General features: G+C 42.8%; 1 protein-coding gene across 1 annotated transcript in view; it reads left to right on the forward strand.

Annotated features, from left to right (window-relative positions):
• The first annotated feature begins 13,819 nt into the window (after positions 1 to 13,819).
• Positions 13,820 to 20,044, forward strand: part of HKDC1 (hexokinase domain containing 1) — a 49,021-nt gene continuing 42,796 nt past the window's right edge. The window contains exons 1-2 of the mRNA XM_025917711.2: positions 13,820 to 14,086; positions 19,066 to 19,228. Of these exons, the coding sequence (XP_025773496.1) occupies positions 14,024 to 14,086; positions 19,066 to 19,228 (226 nt within the window). The 5' untranslated portion in view covers positions 13,820 to 14,023. The remainder of the gene's footprint in view (positions 14,087 to 19,065; positions 19,229 to 20,044) is intronic.

Below are 20,044 nucleotides of genomic sequence, written 5' to 3' on the forward strand. Positions count from 1 at the left end.
AAGATGTCATGATTGAAGTTTTTTGACACACGTTGCTGGTACCCATGTACTAGAGGCTGTTCTTGGTGCTGGATATAGGCAGAAAGCAAGACAGATAATGCTTCTGCCATCGTAGAGGTTGTATTTTGATATGGAACAAACAGGAGTAAGTTGACAAATGATGTCAGCTCTGTAAGGGCAAAGACTGTTGTCTGTCTGGTTCACTGCTATACTATGGTTCCTGAAATACAGTCAAGGCAAATCAGTCTTTCTGAAATAAGTGGATATAATTTCAGAGATATGCTAGGAAGAAGTACAATAAGGGGAGAGAATGACAAAAGTTGGACAGATCAGGGTACAGTTTCTCATCACTGCCAAGCTCATTGACCTTGCCCTCTCTGGGGCTTGGTCTCTGCATGGACAATAATGCCTACTTAGATTTGTCCAGTAGGTTAAGTGTGATGAGATCCCACTTAGCACAGGGCCTGGTATACAGGAACTCCTTTGTAAATGAACCTGAATGTTTGGGTTCATTCTGGGCTGTGAATTGAGCTCTTAGGTTTTAAGAGCTGAACTAATTTCTTCAGCAACTGCTAAATTGAGGCTGACTTCAGACTGGGGATTAGACCTGATTTGGTTGAAATTGGGTCAGGGAACAGCCAAGTTTACCAAACTAGCCATCTCTCTGGCTTTTTCTTCAGTAGTTCAGAGTTCAGATGATACTTCATTTAATTGAGATGGCAGTCTTTATTCTTTTGACTTTTGCTTTTATGGAAATACAGGTTGAACAGGTGGCCCTGACTAGAGTTCTCCCCTGCTTCTGGGTAAAGAGTAGTGAAGTGCCTGGAAGGGCATATTTCTTTTGATATTCTGCACGTGAGCAACTTCAGCTTCTAGAATTTGCTTTCTCCTGTGGCTTATACTATAGCAGACCTGGTGCATCTATTCTTGCCCAGATGGTCTCAAGAAATATTCATGAACTGACCTGTATAATGGATGTGATGTCACTGTATTTAAGTGGTAAGGCACATCATTTTGAATGTTGTAATTCTGCTACTTTCTCCAGCTTAGGGGCCAGGTTGGTGAGTCAGAGAAGACACTTAGGCAAGACACTTGCAAACATAGGTCAGTTAAATGTTAGTGAAGACCCAGACGAGAGGAGAGGGGGTGGGAGTGCTGTTAGGGAAGGGCTGCTTAAACACTGAGTTAAGGAGAGTTTATAAATAGTGATAAATCATTTACTCTTTAACCCTTCTCTTTGTGGGGGAGGGAAAACGTTGTGGTTAGAAGAAGATACTAAAGAAAGATGAAATCAGGAAAAATGTAACTTTGAAAGGAAAAATGTAATTGGAGGGGCCCTGAATAATTCTCTGCAGTGCGCTTACAATTGTCACCATGAAAACAGCTTGGTTTTCCTTCCACTAAGGTCATGTTCTCAACATTTCAAAAACAACTTTTTTTGTTTTTCCTTGCAGTTTTCTAGCAGGTTTTGAAGTTCTTGCTTGAAAGCCCTCCTTGGATTATTGTGGATTCAGCTTTACATCAACATGAGGCTTAGATGCCCACCTCAGTTCCATCAGAACAGATCTAGGTAATTCAATAAAATGTGCATAGTACATAACTGGTTAGGAATAATAACCAATGGCTTGTAATGCTTTTGTGCACCGTATTTGTGGACTAGTGTAAACCTGCAGAATAGATTTGGGTCCTTTGAAAAAATGACTTCTTGTGAATCACAGACATAGAAGACAATCATCGTAAAACACCTAGCCTCTTCTAGCTTACGACTGGGAGTCTGTAATTACGATGCACTCATTCTAGGTGTGTCCACCTCAAACCTGTTGGGGTACAATGACAGGTTATGCTTTGTTAAGAGACAAGTGAACGTATAAATGAATCCGGCTATTTTCTCTCCTCCATTTCTAAAGCTATAAAATACATAAACTTGAGCAGAGATAGCAATGTTTATAAACAGACTTCTGAGTTATCACTGTTACGTAAAAGCCTGTCACTGAACATAGGGGGACAATTTCAGACAGATGATAGATAACAGTTGTCTTTATGGGCAAAAATGCTAGAGAACAACAAAAAACTTTTGAAATAGGATTGAGCAAAGAAGACAATGCAAGAAGCTACTTTTGGTAATGTTGGGTAGAGGAGGTGCTCTTGAACTTGGTTCTTCAAGGGTATACTTTTATAATCTACCCTAAAATTCACTATCATGTGCTTCCTATCCACTCTAAGCGCTTGAAAAGTCCCTGGTGCTTACAGAAGCTTCAGGAAAGGCCTGTAATCTTAGTGACTGCTTTGAACTGCCAATGGACACACCTGTAAGTGGCAGTGAAATTGAAATCCCTGCTGGAAAATCTTTTTTTTTTTTTTAAGTATTTTAATCAGGCCAAGACATATATACACATATATATAGGTATGTATATATGTGTATGTGTGTGTGTGTGTTTTTAATCCCTGAAGTAATCTGCAATGTTTACAAGTTGCCTTACTCTTTTAATAGCTACGTTTTCATTTTCTTAAGGTGTATCACTCATTGTTATCCTTTTAAAACTGATAAATAGATGGATGTTGACCACATTCTATAAAATTCCCTTTTCATATAAGTATTTGAAGTATAATAAATTCAAATTCAAAACAAATTCATGATACAAATTCAAAACAAAGCTTACTTGGAGATACTTTCTCTAAGACACACTTCTGCACATTAACCTATCTCTAATCTATATACATAAGCCAAATAAGCTTAAGCTATTAAAAATTTTTTTTTGTCAAAGGAATATATACACAGCTGAAAAACCAGAGACAAGTACTCCCAACTCTATTACCTGTTTCTTCTAGAATTTACCTCGTTGACGCGACATAATATGCATCTACTATCTTCTGAGTTAGCATTTTAAGACATTAGCTGCTGATTTCCTGTTAGTATCAGGTGAGGATTTAGCTTTCTTAAATTGCTCCTTTGCTTAAGTCACTCATTTTTTTTCCATTTCCCTTTTGATATAGCTGTTACTCCTTTTTTTTCCTTTGTACTTTTTTGGGTTGTTGTTAAATCAGTATTTAGAAATTATGCTCATAACTTAAAAAAATTTTTTTTAATGTTTATTTATTTTTGAGAGAGAGAGAGACAGAGCATGAGCAGGGGAGGGGCAGAGAGAGAGGGAGACACAGAATCTGAAACAGGTGCTAGGCTCTGAGCTGTCAGCACAGAGCCCAACATGGGGCTCGAACTCAGAACAGAGAGATGACTTAGGTTGAAGTCAGACTCCCAACCAACTGAGCCACCCAGGCACCCCTATGCTCATGACTTTGGTACAACTTTATAGGTCATTTCTCTATCTTTACTTTCTAGCCTATTGAAACCTTAGTTTATCATAGTGTTTGTTTCTTAGAGCTCTTTATTATAATTTCATAGTTCCTTTTTTCATTTTGAAAATAAAAGGAGTGACGATAACGTAATGTCTACATCTGAGAAGAGATTTAGATACATGTTTGAAAAGAAAGGGTCACAATTCAGAAGAATAAAGGGGAATATGACAGTGAGGGAAACAGAAGGTAAGAATTTTGTTGCTTCGTGTGAGAATGTTGGCATTCTAACAGCTGACTGTCCCGAGGTCTAAGAAAGTAGTAAAACCTTGGTTTGCAGGCGTAATTCATTCCGGAAACATGCTTGTAATCCAAAGCACTCCATATATCAAGGGGAATGTCAAGAACCATTTGCTCAGTTGTGATCATGTGACATTTGGCGACATGTACTACTGGTTTTGCAAGACATCACTTGCTTATCAAGTTAAAATTTATTAGAAATGCTAGCTTGTCTTGCAGAACACTCACTCATAGAACAAGATACTCACAATCCAAGGTTTTACTGTAGATGCTTCCAGTGCTGGGCTTTTTAGTGGAGACTTGGAACCATCAGAAGAAAAGACTACCTTGAGAATTGATGGAAGAAAAACCTCCTGTGACTTGGTCTTCTATATTCTGCACAGTGGTTTAATTTCATCACTACCTGCTCCATAAACTGTGACTTAGATATATATACAAATTCATATAAATGAATTATCAATTCTGCCTGCTGTTATTTAATTTTTAGTAATATTAGAACTAATGTATTTTTACATAATTTAACTAAGTCTTGCCCTGATCTTAAAGCTCATCTTGCCTGTTTTCCTAGGCAAATGCACTTCTCCCTTTAGTAATGTAATGCATCAGGTATGCCTATATATTATTTCATTTACTGACAATCTTAGTACAGTATTTCTTAAACACTGTTAACTTATTAGCTGAATTTAAACTGCTCAAAGCTAATTAAGAATGCTATAAAATGTAACCAGAGAATATAAATGCTTAATATTGTCATAGTAAAAAAATACTGAAAAATGTGTCAGAAAGTACCCCTTTAAATCATTCCCAGAAAGTCTTATTAAGAAATTCCTTATAGATTCATATAAGCTTTTTATCAGTAATGACCTTTCCTAATTAGCCCAGAGTTAAATTTCTCTTTTTGAACTTAAAACACTTACTAGAAAAAAATACTGATTTTTTTTTTTTTAAGTGTCATATGGTTCCTCCACTCTGCCTCTCCAGCTCAATTATTTTGAGTTATCTTAATTTTGTTTTGGGGATGCAATGTCTTATTTTCCTAAAGACACAACAAATTTTTTAAAAGTTTTCTTCTATTTCATATATATATATATTCTCTTTGGTTTGATTTCTGCCTTTTTGGTAACTTTTCTTGAGTGTCTAGTAATCTTTGGCTCTGTTCATATTTAAAAGTGAGGAATTAAGCTAATAGGAAGCTCTGTTGACATGGATGGGGCTTATTAACTTGTGGGTTTTGATGCAGGTTAATTGGATCATAAGGTGGCTTTTTTAAAAGTAAATAATTGATGTATAACATTGTATGAGTTTAAGCTGTACAAAGTGTTAGTTTGATACATTTATATATTGCACTATGATTACTACAGTAGCATTAGCTAATGCCTTTACTATGGCATTTTGTATTGAGACCAGTTAAGATTTAGTCTTTTAGTAACTTTGAGGTTTATAATATAGTACTGTTGACTGTAATCACTTTGTTATACCTTAGATCTCTAGAACTTATTTATCTACTTGTTGTAAGTTTGCCCCCTTAAACAACAGCTCCCAAAATCTCTATTCCCTAGTCCCTGCTAATTACCATTCTACTCTCTGTTTACAAATTCAGTTTTATTCATTTATTTATTATTTATATATTTTAATTTTTTAATGTTTGTTTATTTTTGAGGGGGAGAGAGAATCTGAGTGGGGGATGGGCAGAGAGAGAGGGAGACACAGAATCTGAAGCAGACTCCAGGCTCTGAGCTGTCAACGTAGTTGACGCAGGGCTCGAACTCATGAACCGTGAGATCGTGACCTGAGCTGAAGTCAGATGCTTAACTGACTGAGCCACCCAGGCACCCCAATTCAGTTTTTTTAGATCCCACATATAAGTGATATACAATATTTGTCCTTTTCTGTCTGACTTACCTCACTTAGCATAATGCCTTCAGAGTCCATCCTTGTCACAAATGGCAGGATTTCCTTGTTTCTCATGGCTGAATGATCCATCTTCTTTATCCGTTCATCCATTGACAGATACTCAGATGATTTCCATATCTTGGCTATTGTGAATAATGCTGCTGTGAACATGTGTGCAGATATCCCCTCATGATACTAATTTCAGTTCCTTTGGACATATACCTAAGAGTGGGATTGTTGAAACTTGTGGTAGTTCCATTTTTATTTTTTATTTTTTTTGAGGAACTGCCATACTGTTTTCCATAATAACTGTACCAATTTACATCCCCACCAATAGTATGTAGGGTTCCCTTTTCTCCACATTCTTGCCAACATTTGCTATCTCTTCTCTTTTTGATAAAAGGCATCCTAACATGGGGAGGTGATATCTCATTGTGGATTTGATTTTCATTTCCCTGATGATTAGTGATGTCAGACACCTTTTTATGTTCTTTTTGGCCATTCGTGTATCTTCTTTGGAAAAATGCTTTTCAGGCCCTTTGTTAATTTTTAAATTGGATTTTTTTGTTTTTTTGCTATAATATGAGTTCTTTTTTTTTTTTTAAGTTTATTTATTTTGAAAGAGAGAGAGAGAGAGAGAGAGTGAGAATGGGGGAAGGACACAGAGAGAGAGACAGAGAGGAATCCCAAGCAGGCTCTGCTTTATCAGTGCATAGCCTGATGCGGGGCTTGAACTCAAGAACTGCAAGATCATGACCTGAGCCAAAGTTAGACACTTAACTGAGCCACCCAGGAACGCCATGAATTCTTTTTTTTTTTTTTAGGTTTATTTATTTATTTTGAGAGAGAGCAAGTGAGCAGGGGAGGGGCAGAGAGAGAGGGAGAGAGAGAATGCCAAGCAGGTTCCACGCTGTCAGCACAGAGCCTGACACAGGGCTTGAACTTGTGAACCATGAGATTGTGACTTGAGCCGAAATCAAGAGTAAGATGCTCAACTGACTGAGCCACCCAGGCACCCCTCAGGTCTTACATTTAAATCTTTGATCATTTTGAGTTACTTTTTGTGAGTGGTGTAAGGTTAGGGGTCCAGTTTTATTCTTTTGCATGTGGATATCCACTTTTCCCAGCACCATTTATTGACGAGACCATCCTTTTCCCATTGTGTGTTCTTGGCACCCTCATCAAAAATTAGTTGACTGTTTATGTGGGGGGTTATGTGTGGGCTCTCTGTTCCATTCCATTGATCTAGCTGCCTGTTTTTATGCTTGTACCGTACTGTTCTGATAAGTATAGCTTTGTAATATAGCTTGAAATCAGTTTTTATGATATCTGTTCTTTCTCAGGATTGCTTTGGCTATTGGGTTATTAGCTGGCTTTTTCAGTGTGTTTCCCAAATATCAGCATCTATAAGGTTTAAAAAAATAAACTTAAAAAATTCAGAATAGTTTTACTTTTATTATTATTATTATTATTATTTTAATTTTCTTAATATTTGTGTTTTAGAGAGAGAGAGAGAGAGAGAGAGAGAGAGAGAGAGAGAGAATGCGAGTGGGGGAGGGGCAGAGAGAGAGGGAGACACAGAATCTGAAGCGGGCTCCAGGCTCGGAGCTGTCAGCACAGAGCCCGATGCAGGGCTCAAACGCAGGAACCATGAGATCATGACTGAGCTGAAGTTGGATGTTTAACTGACTAGGTGCCCCTAGAATAGTTTCAGATTTACAGAAGAGTTGCAGAGATAGTACAGAGTTCTCATATACCCCCATACCAAGTTCCCCTTATTGTTAGCATCTTAACATTAGTGTGGTACATTTGTCAGAATTAATGAACCAATAAAGATAGATTATTATTAACTAAAGTCCACAGATTATTTAGATTTCCTTAGTTCTTAACCTAATGTCCTTTTTCTGTACCAGGATCCCATCCAGGATATGTTGTTACATTTAGCTCTCCTATCTCCTTGGGCTCCTCTTGGCCATGACAGTTTCTCAGACTTTCTTGCTTTTGATGACTTCAATAGCTTTGAGCTGGACTGGTCACATATAATTTTTTTAAGTTTATTTATTTATGTTGGGGGGGCGCGGTGTAGGGGCAGAGATTGAGGGAGAGAGAGAGAATCCCAAGTAGGCTTCACAACATCAGCAGAGAGCCTGATGCGGGACTTGATCTCACAAACTGAAATCTGACCTGAGCTGAAACCAAGAGTTGAACACTTAACTGACTGAGCCACCCAGGTGCCCCTGGACTAGTCACATACTCTATAGAATGTCCTTCGGTTGGGACATTCAACAGAGCCTGGAGCCTGCTTTGGATTCTGTGTCTCCTTCTTTCTCTGCCCCTCCCCTGCTTGCTCTCTGTCTCTATCTCAAAAATAAATATTTAAAATTTTTTATATTTTTAAAAATGTTTTTATTTATTATTTCTGAGGTATCAGCACAGAGCCTGATGTGGGGCTCGAACTCACAAACTGTGAGATCATTACCTGAGCTGAAGTCACACACTTAACTGATTAAGCCACCCAGGTGCCCCTATTCAATTACTTCTTTTTTTTTTTTTAATTTTAAAAATGTTTTTATTTTTGAGAGAGAAAAAGAGAGCAGGGGAGGGGCAGAGAGAGAGCAGGGGAGGGGCAGAGAGAGAAGGAGACACAGAATCTGAAGCAGGCTCCAGGCTCTGAGCTGTCAGCACAGAGCCCGATGTGGGGCTCAAACTCACAAACTGTGAGATCGTGACCTGAGCTGAAGTCAGATGCTTAACTGACTGAGCCACCCAGGTCCCCCTCCTGAATATTTTTTTAAATTCACATGCATTAAATTCCTTCTTTGTGCTATAAAGTTCTATGGGTTTTGACAAACATTGCGTTATGTATTTACTGTTACAGCATCATACAGAACAGTTTTACTGCCCTAAAAACTTCCCTGTGCTTCACTTACTCAATCCTCTTCTTTAAATTTTAAGTTTTATTTATTTATTTTTTGAGAGAGACAGAGACAGCATGAGTGTGGAAGGGGCAGAGAGAGATAGAGAGAGAGAGAGAGAGAGGCGGCGGGGGGAGAATCCCAAGCAGGCTCTGTGCTGCCTGCAAAGAGCTCCATGTGGGGCTCGAGCCCGTGAAACCATGAGACTACAACCTGAGCTGAAATCAAGAGTCGGACACTTTACCAACTGAGCCACACAGACACCCCATTAATCCTCTACTTTAAACCCCCTGATCTGTATATTGTCTCTATCCTTTTGCCTTTTCCATATCTAAGGACATTTGGTTTTACCAGAGGAAAAACTGGATCCCCTGACTCCTCCCAGGGAGGGAGGAAGGGGATGTCTATAGATAGATGTCTGCTGGCAGAAACTGGGCAGAAAGTGGTTCGGGGGTCTCATTGCCTATTTTGAGGCTTTCACTTGGAGACCGCATTTTCAGTTTTGTGCCCCATTCCTACTTCCCACGGTGCCTGGTAGTCCCGAGTCCAGAGGCTTTGGGGTTCCATCTCTCCAGTGAATAAAAGCCCACTCGCTGGTACGGGTGGTGGTTGGTTGGTCACCCTGTGCTCTAGGTGGAGGGGCATACTTGATGCATACTGCTTTTTTTCTTCTAAAGATCTCCCATTTTTGGCACTATGTCTTGCCTCCTCCTCTTCTGAGGTATCAGGGCCTGCAATTCCTGAGCATTTCTAGAGTTGAAAATGTCTTTTCGCATTTCTCAGCAAAATCACTCTCTGCAAGGTTTCCTCTGCTAAGCTAGTCTCTGTTGGCTTTCTACCTTTCAAAATTACGTTAAGATCTCTTATTAATCACTATTTCATTTCCTTTTCCTGGTGGGCTTACCACATGTTTAACCAGAAGTCTCGTTTGCTTTTACGAGTTTGCTGGTTTGTGCAATTGAGGTTGTAACTACTCTGAAAAATGTTAAAAGCCACACGGATTGAATTTCCTTGTGTGACTGGTTTCTCTTTAACATATACAGCTGTTTTTAAAGTTTATTTATTTATTTTTGAGAGAGAGAGAGAGAGAGAGAGAGAGAGAGTGTGTATGATCAGCGGAGGGGCAGAGAGAGAAGGAGGAGAGAGGAGAGAGAAGGAGAGAGAGAAGAGAGAGAAAGCATCCCAAGCAGGCTCTGCACCACCAGGGCAGAACCCAGCCTGGGGCTCGAACTCACGAACTGCGAGATCATGATCCGAGCCGAAATCAAGAGTAAAACGCTCAACCGACTGAGCAAATACAGCTCTTAATGTAGAGTTGTGATAAAAATAATTGTGTGCAATTTATTTTTTTATGAGCATTTCCAGTCCTTTCTGGGTCAGGACTAAACCTATAAAAAATGGTCAGTAGCATTCTTTTGAAACTTGCTGAAGTTAACGTTTCTGCTTCATTTGTGGTTGCTCCCATAGAGACACCATAGTAACTGTAACTCTTGGCAGGGCTTGGAAGTTTCTACATTGACTTTCCTGTATGGAAGTTTGCTCTCTCACACACACACACACTCTTATTCTTTTGCAGTAAGTGGAATACCAGCAGGTTAGACTGATTTACATTTTGGACAACCTAATTTTGGATTTGTCATTAAAAAGAGTATGGAACAGAATTCAAGATCTATTTCCTTTTGTTGAACAGGAATAGAATACTTATAAAATTCCTAATTGTTCCAGTCATGCCAGTAAATGGAACTGGTACCTTCTAATGGTTTATGGTTATGCTTTACTGAAGGTGTTGAATGGGCTACATGCATTTTCTTATTCTTTTTTTTTTTTTTTATGTTTTTATTTTTTTGAGATAGAGACAGAGCATGAGCAGGGGAGGGGCAGAGAGAGAGGGAGACACAGAATCCGAAGCAGGCTCCAGGCTCCGAGCTGTCAGCACAGAGCCCGACGCGGGGCTGGAGCTCACGGACCACGAGATCGTGACCTGAGCTGAAGTCAGACGCTTAACTGACTGAGCCACCCAGGCGCCCCGCATTTTCTTATTCTGAGGGACCAAATGGGATGAAATGAAAGAGCAATTTTAAGAAGGGGTCCCCAGCCATGTGAAGGCTTGGATTAAAGAAATGTTTTTCATGTGCCTACTGTGGGCCACATGGATTCCTTTGTGATCTCTTTTACTTTGGAGTAGCTACGAACCCTTTGCAGATATGAACCTAGGGCCTTCATCTTCAGTTGAGGGCAAAGCCAAAGTGGGATCCCAGGGCATGTGCATTCTCCATTGTGCTGCCTGGGGCTTTAGGCTGCTTTTCCCAGGTTGGGTCCCGTGTTTCCTTATGCTTTGCTTCCAGGTTAGCGAGAGCCAGTATAGCACAGTGGCTAGCATGGGCTCTGAAGCCACACTGCCTGCATTCAAATATTTACTCCACCATGTACCAGTTGGGCCCTGTGCCTTAGTGTTTCCACCTGTAAAATGAAGAGCATGAAATGATAGTTGCTTGGGCAATTAATATTATAAAGCACTTAGTATACGCCATAAAAGTGTTTACTAAAGAAATAGGTACATTCGGGGAGCCTGGGTGGCTCAGGCAGTTAAGCGTCCGACTTCAACTCAGGTCATGAACTCACGGCTCGTGAATTTGAGCCCTGCGTCAGGCTCTGTGCTGCCGGCTCAGAGCCTGGAGCCTGCTTCGGATTCTGCGTCTCCCTCTCTCTCTGACCCTCCCCTGCTTGCACGCTGTCTCTCTCTCTCTCTCTCTCTCTCTCTCAAAAATAAACAAAAACATAAAAAAACTTTTAAATAAATCGGTACATTCTGTTAAACTTCTAGTCCTCCTACCATGCTCAGTGCTTAAAAGAAAGCAGGTATTATCTTTAGGCCTTTCCATAAGGGAGAGTTCTATGGAAACGGAGATGTGTATAGAGCTGAGAGCGTTTCCCTTCTTTCATCTTCCCAAATGAAAGATGTGGGTCAGATGGGTAATATCCTTTAATGAAAATGTCACTTAGCGGTGCCCACCCTCGAATGGGTGTTCTTAAACAAAATCTAAGTGCTTATAAGACTCACACCCAGATATCCTTGAATAGCTACATAGAAACTTAATAAGAGTGAAAAATTCTGAGTTGTTGGGCTGGAATAATCAGATGAGACTTGGCGCAATATTTTGTCTTTATTCTGTAAAGTGAGGAGAGGGAGGTACAGGACTCCAAATGTATGTGATCTTTATAATGGTTAAACTCAGTTTAGTTGGCTAGCTCAAACCTGGAATGTAGGTGCAGATGTGCTGACATTAAAAATGGAAAGATGTAACAGGTGAACATCCTCCGATATTGTCTGCCTGAGGAAAATCCCCAAGGCTGCCTATCTGTGCACATAAGCAGCCATGAGATTGTAGGGACCTTCGGTCAGGGCTTTGTGGTTTTTTGTCCACTGGCCATTGTAACCTTTTACCCTGATGGTGAATAAATCAAGGACGGTCGGTGCCACACTGCACCGCAGAGGTGACTTTTTTTTTTTTAAGTTTATTTGTTTATTTTGATATTTTGAGAGAGAGGGAGAGAGAGAGAGAGAGAGAGAGAGACAGACAGACAGACAGACAGAACCATTGGGTAGGGACAGAGAGACAGGGGGCAGAGCACTCAAAGCAGGCTCCTCTGTGCTGACAGCACGGAGCCCGAGGTGGGGCTCGATCATGACCTGAGCCCAAATCAGATGCTTAACCGACTGAGCCACCCAGATGCCCCTAAATGGAGGACTTAAGACAAGTATTGTTATCACTTGTGGGCAGGTGATCTGCCCCAGGATGTCATCCCCAGCCTGTACGGACTCCGGCATAGCACGTCTGTTTCAGAATACCAACGATTCCACATGGTTTGGGGCACTGAATGGTTTCATCAACTGAAGGTTAACTTTTGTTTGCTTGGATAATAGACAAAGTAAAGGAGTGAAAAGAGAGTTCATAGTCTGAGGGGTGAACAGACTGAAAAGGATGGGGAGACGGTTTTATATCAATCTGAGGGAAGTATCTGGAGTAATTTTAGTCAAACGCTGTGTGCTTACGCTAGACTTCCAGAGGCTCAGTCACATGATGGATGGGTAAAGAGCCTTGACTGGAGATCGGTGGCTTCTGAAGAGGCCGCAGTTGAAGGTTCTTTCACCAGGCAATTGTTTGGTAATCATTTTGATTAATGAGGTTGTGTGGCAGAAAAGCAAACAAAGCCGAGGCGGCTAAACTGAAGATCAGGTATATGCGGGAGCGAGAAACATTGGGGGGCGCCCGGCAGACCTGCCTTCACATTAGTTCGGTTGCTAATTTGGGGAAGCATTTGATTAATATTTGGGAAGTTATGGTCAGGAATTCCTCCATTTGTTACTTCCCCTCACCGGGAAGACCCTGTTGGAATGGTATCCCTGTATGTAGCTATCCAAGTGGTCGGAATTTTTGACAACAGTCCAGCCCAAAGCTGGTGCTATTAATAGGTATCAGTTGAGTATCCATTGCAGGGAGGAAGACGAGAGGCGACATTATGTATCAGTTAAAGGCTAGGCCCTGGAATGAAACTCCTGGGTTTGATTCCTCACTGCACCGTTCACAGGCTTTGTGATTTTGAGTCAGTCGCTTAACCTTTCCGAACTTCAGTTTTCCCATCTACGAAATGGGAACAGTAATTGCTCCCTCCTTGCTAGCTGCTCTTGTTAACACTACAGTTGTTACTGATTTTGTTAGCTGACCAATGACTGCAGGAGGAGTGCAAGGTCTAAAGTACCCACACGCTGGCCCCTTTCTGGGTCCTTCTCACATCCAGTATGAGTGAGATGAGTAAACCAAATTTCTCAGTGGCATGAGACATTTCTGCCTCTGACTTCAGTCTTTCTCTCCGGCAGCAGCTTTCCGGTGAGCACTGGTGACATCAGTCCATTCTTTCTCGTGTATATTTTTTCCTGGGTCACTACCTATGTAATCAAGGTTTTCTGGCTTATCACTGTGACTAGATAAACTTTTATTGGTTCTCTTCCATTACCACGGGCTGTTGGCTAAGAGATCTGATCTGTCACAAATGGAGGGATTTGCCTCAACATTCTTGAAATCTCCCTGACCAGGGCAGTGTTTTAGTCTTAATTAAGACAGTGCTACGGAGGGGCAGGGAGTCAGGAGTTACATCCCTGGATTGAGAAGAAAAGGACAAAAGAGAAAAGGCTGAGACCAAACATTTGCCGAGCAGTTCAGCTGGTTCAAAGTTGGCTTTGTTTAACGCCCAACTTCTCGGATTTTCCTCGGCTGAGTGGGCTTGGTGGAACGCTGGCTTGAGAGTGTTGCTTAGCAATGGGATTTTGTGGCACCCAATTCTCAAAGAGTCAAGCAACCCATCACCTGCCTCCCCTCCACCAATCCTCAGCTGCCTTCACCAAGCCTCCTATTAGACAATCAAGTGTATGCTGGAGGGAGGGACCGAGCGAGGGGGCAAAGTTTAATCATTGAACTAAGCAGCCTGGAGGTATTCAATCTGTAGCACCTAGTTCCTGGAGGCCTCCAGCCTGACCGGGAGTGGGCAGCACTCCAGAGACACGGGAGTAAACACTGCACAGAAATCTCTGCCCATCTCAGGAGAAACCAAACTTGGAAAAAATGTTTGCCGTACACTTGATGGCATTTTACTTCACCAAGCTGAAGGAGGATCAGATCAAGAAGGTAAGGACTCGCAAAGCTCAGAGATACCTGGCTCATTCTTGACTGAAAGAACTAATTGATACCGTGGCTGCATCCAAAGGGACTTAAGCAAGCTTATTAGAGAAGACCCAGGGAGCACAGGACCAGCAAAGAGCTCACGGAGTGGGGTGCGGAGCAAATCTCCCACAGGCTGGGCATTAGACATTGTCCTCGGTCTTGCATTTCACTCTGCACTTCCTGGCAGATATCACTGGGTGTGGATGAGGCGAAAGTCTTTAGAAAGGTGAAAGACAATCATGTTTGATGTCGGGGATGTTTGAGGGGAAAGGCTACAAAGGAGGGGACAGAAATTTTGAGAACCTTTCAAGTAATTCACATGATTCTTCATGTGCTTGAAAGAATAGAAGCATGGGAACCAACCAAGAGGGATGTGGGTTTTGATGTACAATAGTTGAAATATTTATTATTGCCATGGCTGTTGGCCGATGGTAGGCTGTGCGTTATTCCGCCACTTTGCCCACGAAACCTCTCCACAAAATTGATTCCACGGTAGGCTGCTTAAAAGTTGCCAAGGCTCACCATTCTCTGCTGGCAGCCTGGAAGGAGCCCAGCCTGCCACACCAGCCACTCCAGCTGCCGAGGCAGCGCCCTGGGCACTAGTGTCTCTCAATTTACAGATAACAGAAATCCTCTCAGGAGGCGGACTTAGCCAAAGCCACCCGAGTATTTAAGGTGGAGTGAGGATTAAACCCAAGTCTCTGACTCCCCTAGCATTCTTTCCATTGTGCCGTGATGCCTCCAGGCTTTTCAAACACAGAGAGGAAGCATGGTCCCTTACAGCCCTCATGTGCTTGGTGGGACAAACCTCCACTAAATTCTGTTCATTAGAGATTTGGGTTACAAGTTACAGCAAATCTTAAAGTATTGTGAATCAATCTGATTTAAGCTGTCTTAATTTTCACTTATTGATTAGTTTCAGGGAGTCCTCTACTGGCTTCTTGAGGAGGTAGAAAAGTCCTAAAGGGTACAACTTAAAGATTCACTTTCCATTATTACCTGCTTAGTAAAGAAGAAACCTGCATGTATCTCTACAAAACCCAAGAGAGAAGTCTTTGGAACCTTTCCATTTGGTTCTGCGAATTAGTTTCATTTCCTTGGTTCCTTTTGTTACATCCTAGAATCAGGTGGGACCTGCTTGTCCACCAGCCCCAGGTTGCAGCCTCCACGGATTTGTTCGGGTCCTCTGCGAGGAGGGTGAGCCTTTGTCAAGGCCTGAGGTTGACCCTTCCCACCTCCCTCCTCTCTCCCCTTCAAGAAAGCTGAAGAGTGAGCTGAGGAGGGGTAGTCCGGAGCACCTTGTGGCCACCTGAAGTAACAGGTGACTGGGATAGTACGGGCATCTGGTTTATTGGTTGCTGGATGAGTCACAGGTTCTGAGAACACGGGCTCGTGCCCTCCTCCACGTGGTGTAAACACACCTGGTCAAAAGGCACAGGCCCTTTCTTTCTCTCCAGGGTCAGGTAGTCTATCCCCTCCTTAGTTTCTGTGCTTCTTGCCTCCAGAGTGTCAAGATCCTGGGCCATACTTGCCTGGGAGGGTTACCGTTTAGACCCTGGAACAATTTTTTTCAATCTCCCTATACCAATGTTAAAACAAAGACCAAACAAAGTAAAACCAGAAGGGAGAGAGGGAAGGAAGGAAGGAAGGAAGGAAGGAAGGAAGGAAGGAAGGAAGGAAGGAAGGAAGGAAGGAAGGAAGGAAACACCACTGTGATAGCTTCTTTTCCAATTCAATATATTGACATTATTTGACCTACTGATAACATTGGGCTGACTCTGGTCACTGACCTGCAGATTGTTCACTCATAAGAGAAGGGCTGGTTAGGTTTTCAGTATGTACTTTTTACGGTTCAGTAAGTCAACATTACGAAAAGGGAAAATGTTACCTTTATTCCCACCCCTCTCACAAACACTGTCAGATTTGCCCGGTGGAAGCTGTTATGGTATGTTTTTACAGTTGTATTTCTATCTCATCTACAATTCTGACTCTTGTGTCCTTCACTTATTGTTATATTGTAACCACTTGTGTACATTTCTCCCATTTCTTCATTATTATCATTTTATTATCCTCTGATAGTCAATCCTGTTGGATATACTGTAATTTAATCTTTTCCCTCTTGTTGGACATTTGGCTACTTAAAAACATATTTTTTAACGTTTATTCATTTTTGAGAGACCGAGAGAGACAGAGTGCAAGCGGGGGTGGGGCAGAGAGAGAGGGAGACACAGAATCCGAAGCAGGCTCCAGGCTCTGAGCTGTCAGCACAGAGCCTGATGTGGGACTCAGACTCATGAACCATAAGATCATGACCTGAACGGAAGTTGGATGCTTAACCAACTGAGCCACCCAGGTGCCCCTGACATTTGGCTACTTTTGAAAACATTTTTTAACAGTTAAGATATTGTTATGAAAAACACTGGAATGTGTTTACTGTTATACATCTTTGTGATCATCATAAGGTTAGATTTTCAGAACCGAAATCACTGGGTCAAAGAGGTGAACCTTTTTATGACTCTTGATTCATATGGGACCTTTGGACTAAGTGATCTCTAAAGTCACTTCCGGCTCCCACATTCTGTCATTCAGCAAGTCTGAGCTTACATTTTTGAATTTGCTCTTGTATGTTAAATGTACCGTGTGTTGGCTCTTTTGTTTAGAAGATATCCTGTTTCACGGTCTCAGAGTCTTTCCAAATGTGTGCTTGGTTTTCTGCAACTCAAACACCCGCCCTTAGTGCCTGCAAAGGATGTGCCTGGTTACACAGGCCCCAAATCACCTGTTTGGATTTACAATACAGCTTTCCCTCCCCAACATATGTTTCATTTTTCCCGTCTAGCCACTGCACTAGGTCCTGTGGGAGGTACAAAGAATAAACAAGAAATTGTTGCTAAGCTGACATTCTTTCTGTCACGACTTGAACTTAGTGAAACAGCAGGAGCGGAAACCCAAAGGTCTGAAGGACTCTTAAACTGCAGCTGGCAAATGACCCCAATGGGGCTTCAAACCCATGTCTTGTACGTGAGGGATGACACTATGGGGACGCGGGAGAAGTTCTGTTGGGCGCTGAGCAAAATGAGCTGTAGGTCCAAGGGCGCATTTCAGGGTCCTTGGGGTGGAAAGGGAGCAAGTTTAGTTCCCGTGTAGTACATCTCACCCTTCCCCAAGCCCCAATTACTTGGGTCATGTCCCTTCTGTCGGTTTTCTCCGTGTGTGTGGCTGTGCCAACCAATTAGTCATAAACAGACTCAGGGTGAACAGGAAGCCCTTAATGAAGCATGACCTGGTTCCATCCTATCTCCTCAAATACACTGAAAGCCCAATTGTCCTTTTTGCTAATGGCTCTCTGATGGTTTTCTGGCCTCTCCCTGGCCCCCAAGTCCCTGGAGCCATGTGCCATTTCACTGGCTTGGGTCTCCATATTGTCCCCAGCCTAAGCTGGGACGCCGCCCAGTAGGCCTGGCTGATGACTAGGCACCTGTCCTGTGATAAAGGTCATGTGGCCCCTGCACTTTCGGTGTAATGTCTCTGTTGGGCTCCTGTGTCCTGGACAGAGCTGTGAAGGAAAACCAGGCAAAACCAGACTGGATTCTAGTCCCACGGCTGCCGTTCACTTACAGCTCTCCCAGTGTTGCTTCATGACTCTGAGGCTTGGAGTCCTCATTTCTCAACCAGAAGCAAGAATTCTGGCCTCACCTGGCTGCCTCAAAGCCATGTCAGGGAGATTGAACGAGGTTGCCTACATGAAAGCACTTTGTAGACTGCAACGAATGTTCTTAGCCTTTGAGAAAAGTGTGGGAGAGTGATTCCTTTAGGAATGTGCTGGGATCAAGTCTGCTTGTGACTTGGGTGGGTGGAGAGGCTGCTCAGTATGTGTACATAAAGCAGGAGGGGCAAATACAGGGCATCTGTGCCACTGTCCCTACTCGTGACCCCCTCAGTCATCTGTTCCAGTAAGCCCTGGGAATCCAGGCTGTCACTACCAAATGATGAGCGTTACCATGAAGAGGAAACTGTTGTACTGAGTGCAGCCAGAGTGAGTTTTATAACGTCCCTCCATTAGGGCAGTGGTCCTTTGCCCACTCATTTGAAAATGAGTGTTTCCCACTCATTTTCAGGAGCAACTGGGGCTGGCTTTAAAAATTAAACTTCATCTTGGGGCGCCTGGTGGCTCAGTCGGTTGAGTGTCCGACTTCGGCTCAGGTCATGATCTCACGGTGCATGGGTTGGAGCCCCGCGTTGGGCTCTGGGCTGACGGCTCGGAGCCTGGAGCCTGCTTCCGATTCTGTGTCTCCCTCTCTCTCTGCCCCTCCCCTGCTCATGCCCTGTCTCTCTCTGCCTCTCAAAAATAAAGAAACGTAATAAAAAAAAAATTTAAAAAGAAATTAAACTTCATCTTAATTGGAACAACCTCAGTTAAAGCAGAATGACAATTTAAGGAACTAGAATTTAGATTGCAATTGGAAACTAAATTTAGCTGAGCTTCCTAGCAGCCCATAAACAAAAGGAAACAAGTTTGGATATATATTGTCATCATTGGAAGTGAAAACTTCCGTGCTTAGGAATTTACCTTTAAAACTATAGCTAGTCTTTTGTAGTGGAGAGGCAATGAGACAACGGTGCAGGCCCTGGGCTAGGAATTAGAAACCCTGAATCCTTTGTACCTTTTGCCCCTCTATTGTCCCATCAGAAAAATGGAAGAATCCTTTCTTCCTCAGAGCTTGCCCTTCGGAGGAATAAATTTCTACCTCCCAGCCTTCCAATCCATTCTGTTCTTCCAATTCCCCACTTTGTCTCCAAGATGTGAGGGGTCAGGCAAGGAGCTTTTGGGAATCGACATCATGACTGTCGATGTCCCCAGAGTCAGAAATGCAGCTTCGTGATGGGAGTGGAGGACAAGCACCCCTAACAGGGAACCCTGGTCACCCTGGTGTCTGTTCCAGGTGGACAGATTCCTGTATCACATGCGGCTCTCCGATGAGACCCTTTTGGACATCATGGCTCGGTTCCAGGCTGAAATGCAGAAGGGCCTGGGGAAGGACACCAACCCCACAGCCTCCGTGAAGATGCTGCCCACCTTTGTCAGGGCCATTCCAGATGGCTCAGGTGAGTGGGTCTAGGGGCTGCCAGGGACCCTGATCTCCCTGCTTTCTCCCTGGCTGATGGGTACCTGTCCCCTGGCTTATCTCTCCAGCCCTCTGTGCACATTCCTCTCCAACTCTCTATGCTTCTGTCTAGTCAGTACCAAAAGTTTTGAACCAAAGTTCAAATGTACCCGGCTTTTTCTCCGCTCACCTTGGCCCCACACATTTTGTTTATTCACTTGCTGGGGCATCCAACATTCTTCCTCTTGTGAACATCAACCTGGCTCTTCAGTCTCAGGGTAGCGGTCACTGCCTCCATCTAGGAAGCATTCCCATGCTGGGTCTCCCTACTGGGCCAGCGCTCCCTGAGGGCAGGGTCTGTTTCTTCTTCACCACAGTGTTCTGAGCACCTAGCAAAGTGCCTGATGCACACTAGGCCCTGAAATATTTGTTGAATGGATAGTAAGTGGTGTTTCATGCCTAGGTATCTAGATTCTAGGCCCAAGGTGCTAAGTAATGGAAGATAAGGTGATGTAGTGGGAGGAAGAATAAATGACAGTTCAAGAAACCTGGGTTCTAGGCCCATTTCTTGGTGACCTTTGTCCAAACGTTTAGCCTTAGTTTCTTTATCTGTAAAATGAGAGAGTTGGCCTCTGTATTTGTTTTCTGTTTTCTGCTATAATAAGTTACCACAAACGTAGCAGCTTAAAACCCACCCAAAATTTATTCTCTTACAGCTCTGAAGGTCAGAAGTCTGAACTGGGTCCCACTGGGCTATAATCAGGCTGTCAGCAGGGCCATATTCCTTTTGGAAGCTCTGGGGTAGAATCTCTTTCCT

This window comes from Puma concolor, chromosome D2 (genome assembly GCF_028749965.1).
Source record: "Puma concolor isolate L17-30 chromosome D2, mPumCon1.1.hap2, whole genome shotgun sequence".
Classification (NCBI taxonomy): domain Eukaryota; kingdom Metazoa; phylum Chordata; class Mammalia; order Carnivora; family Felidae; genus Puma; species Puma concolor.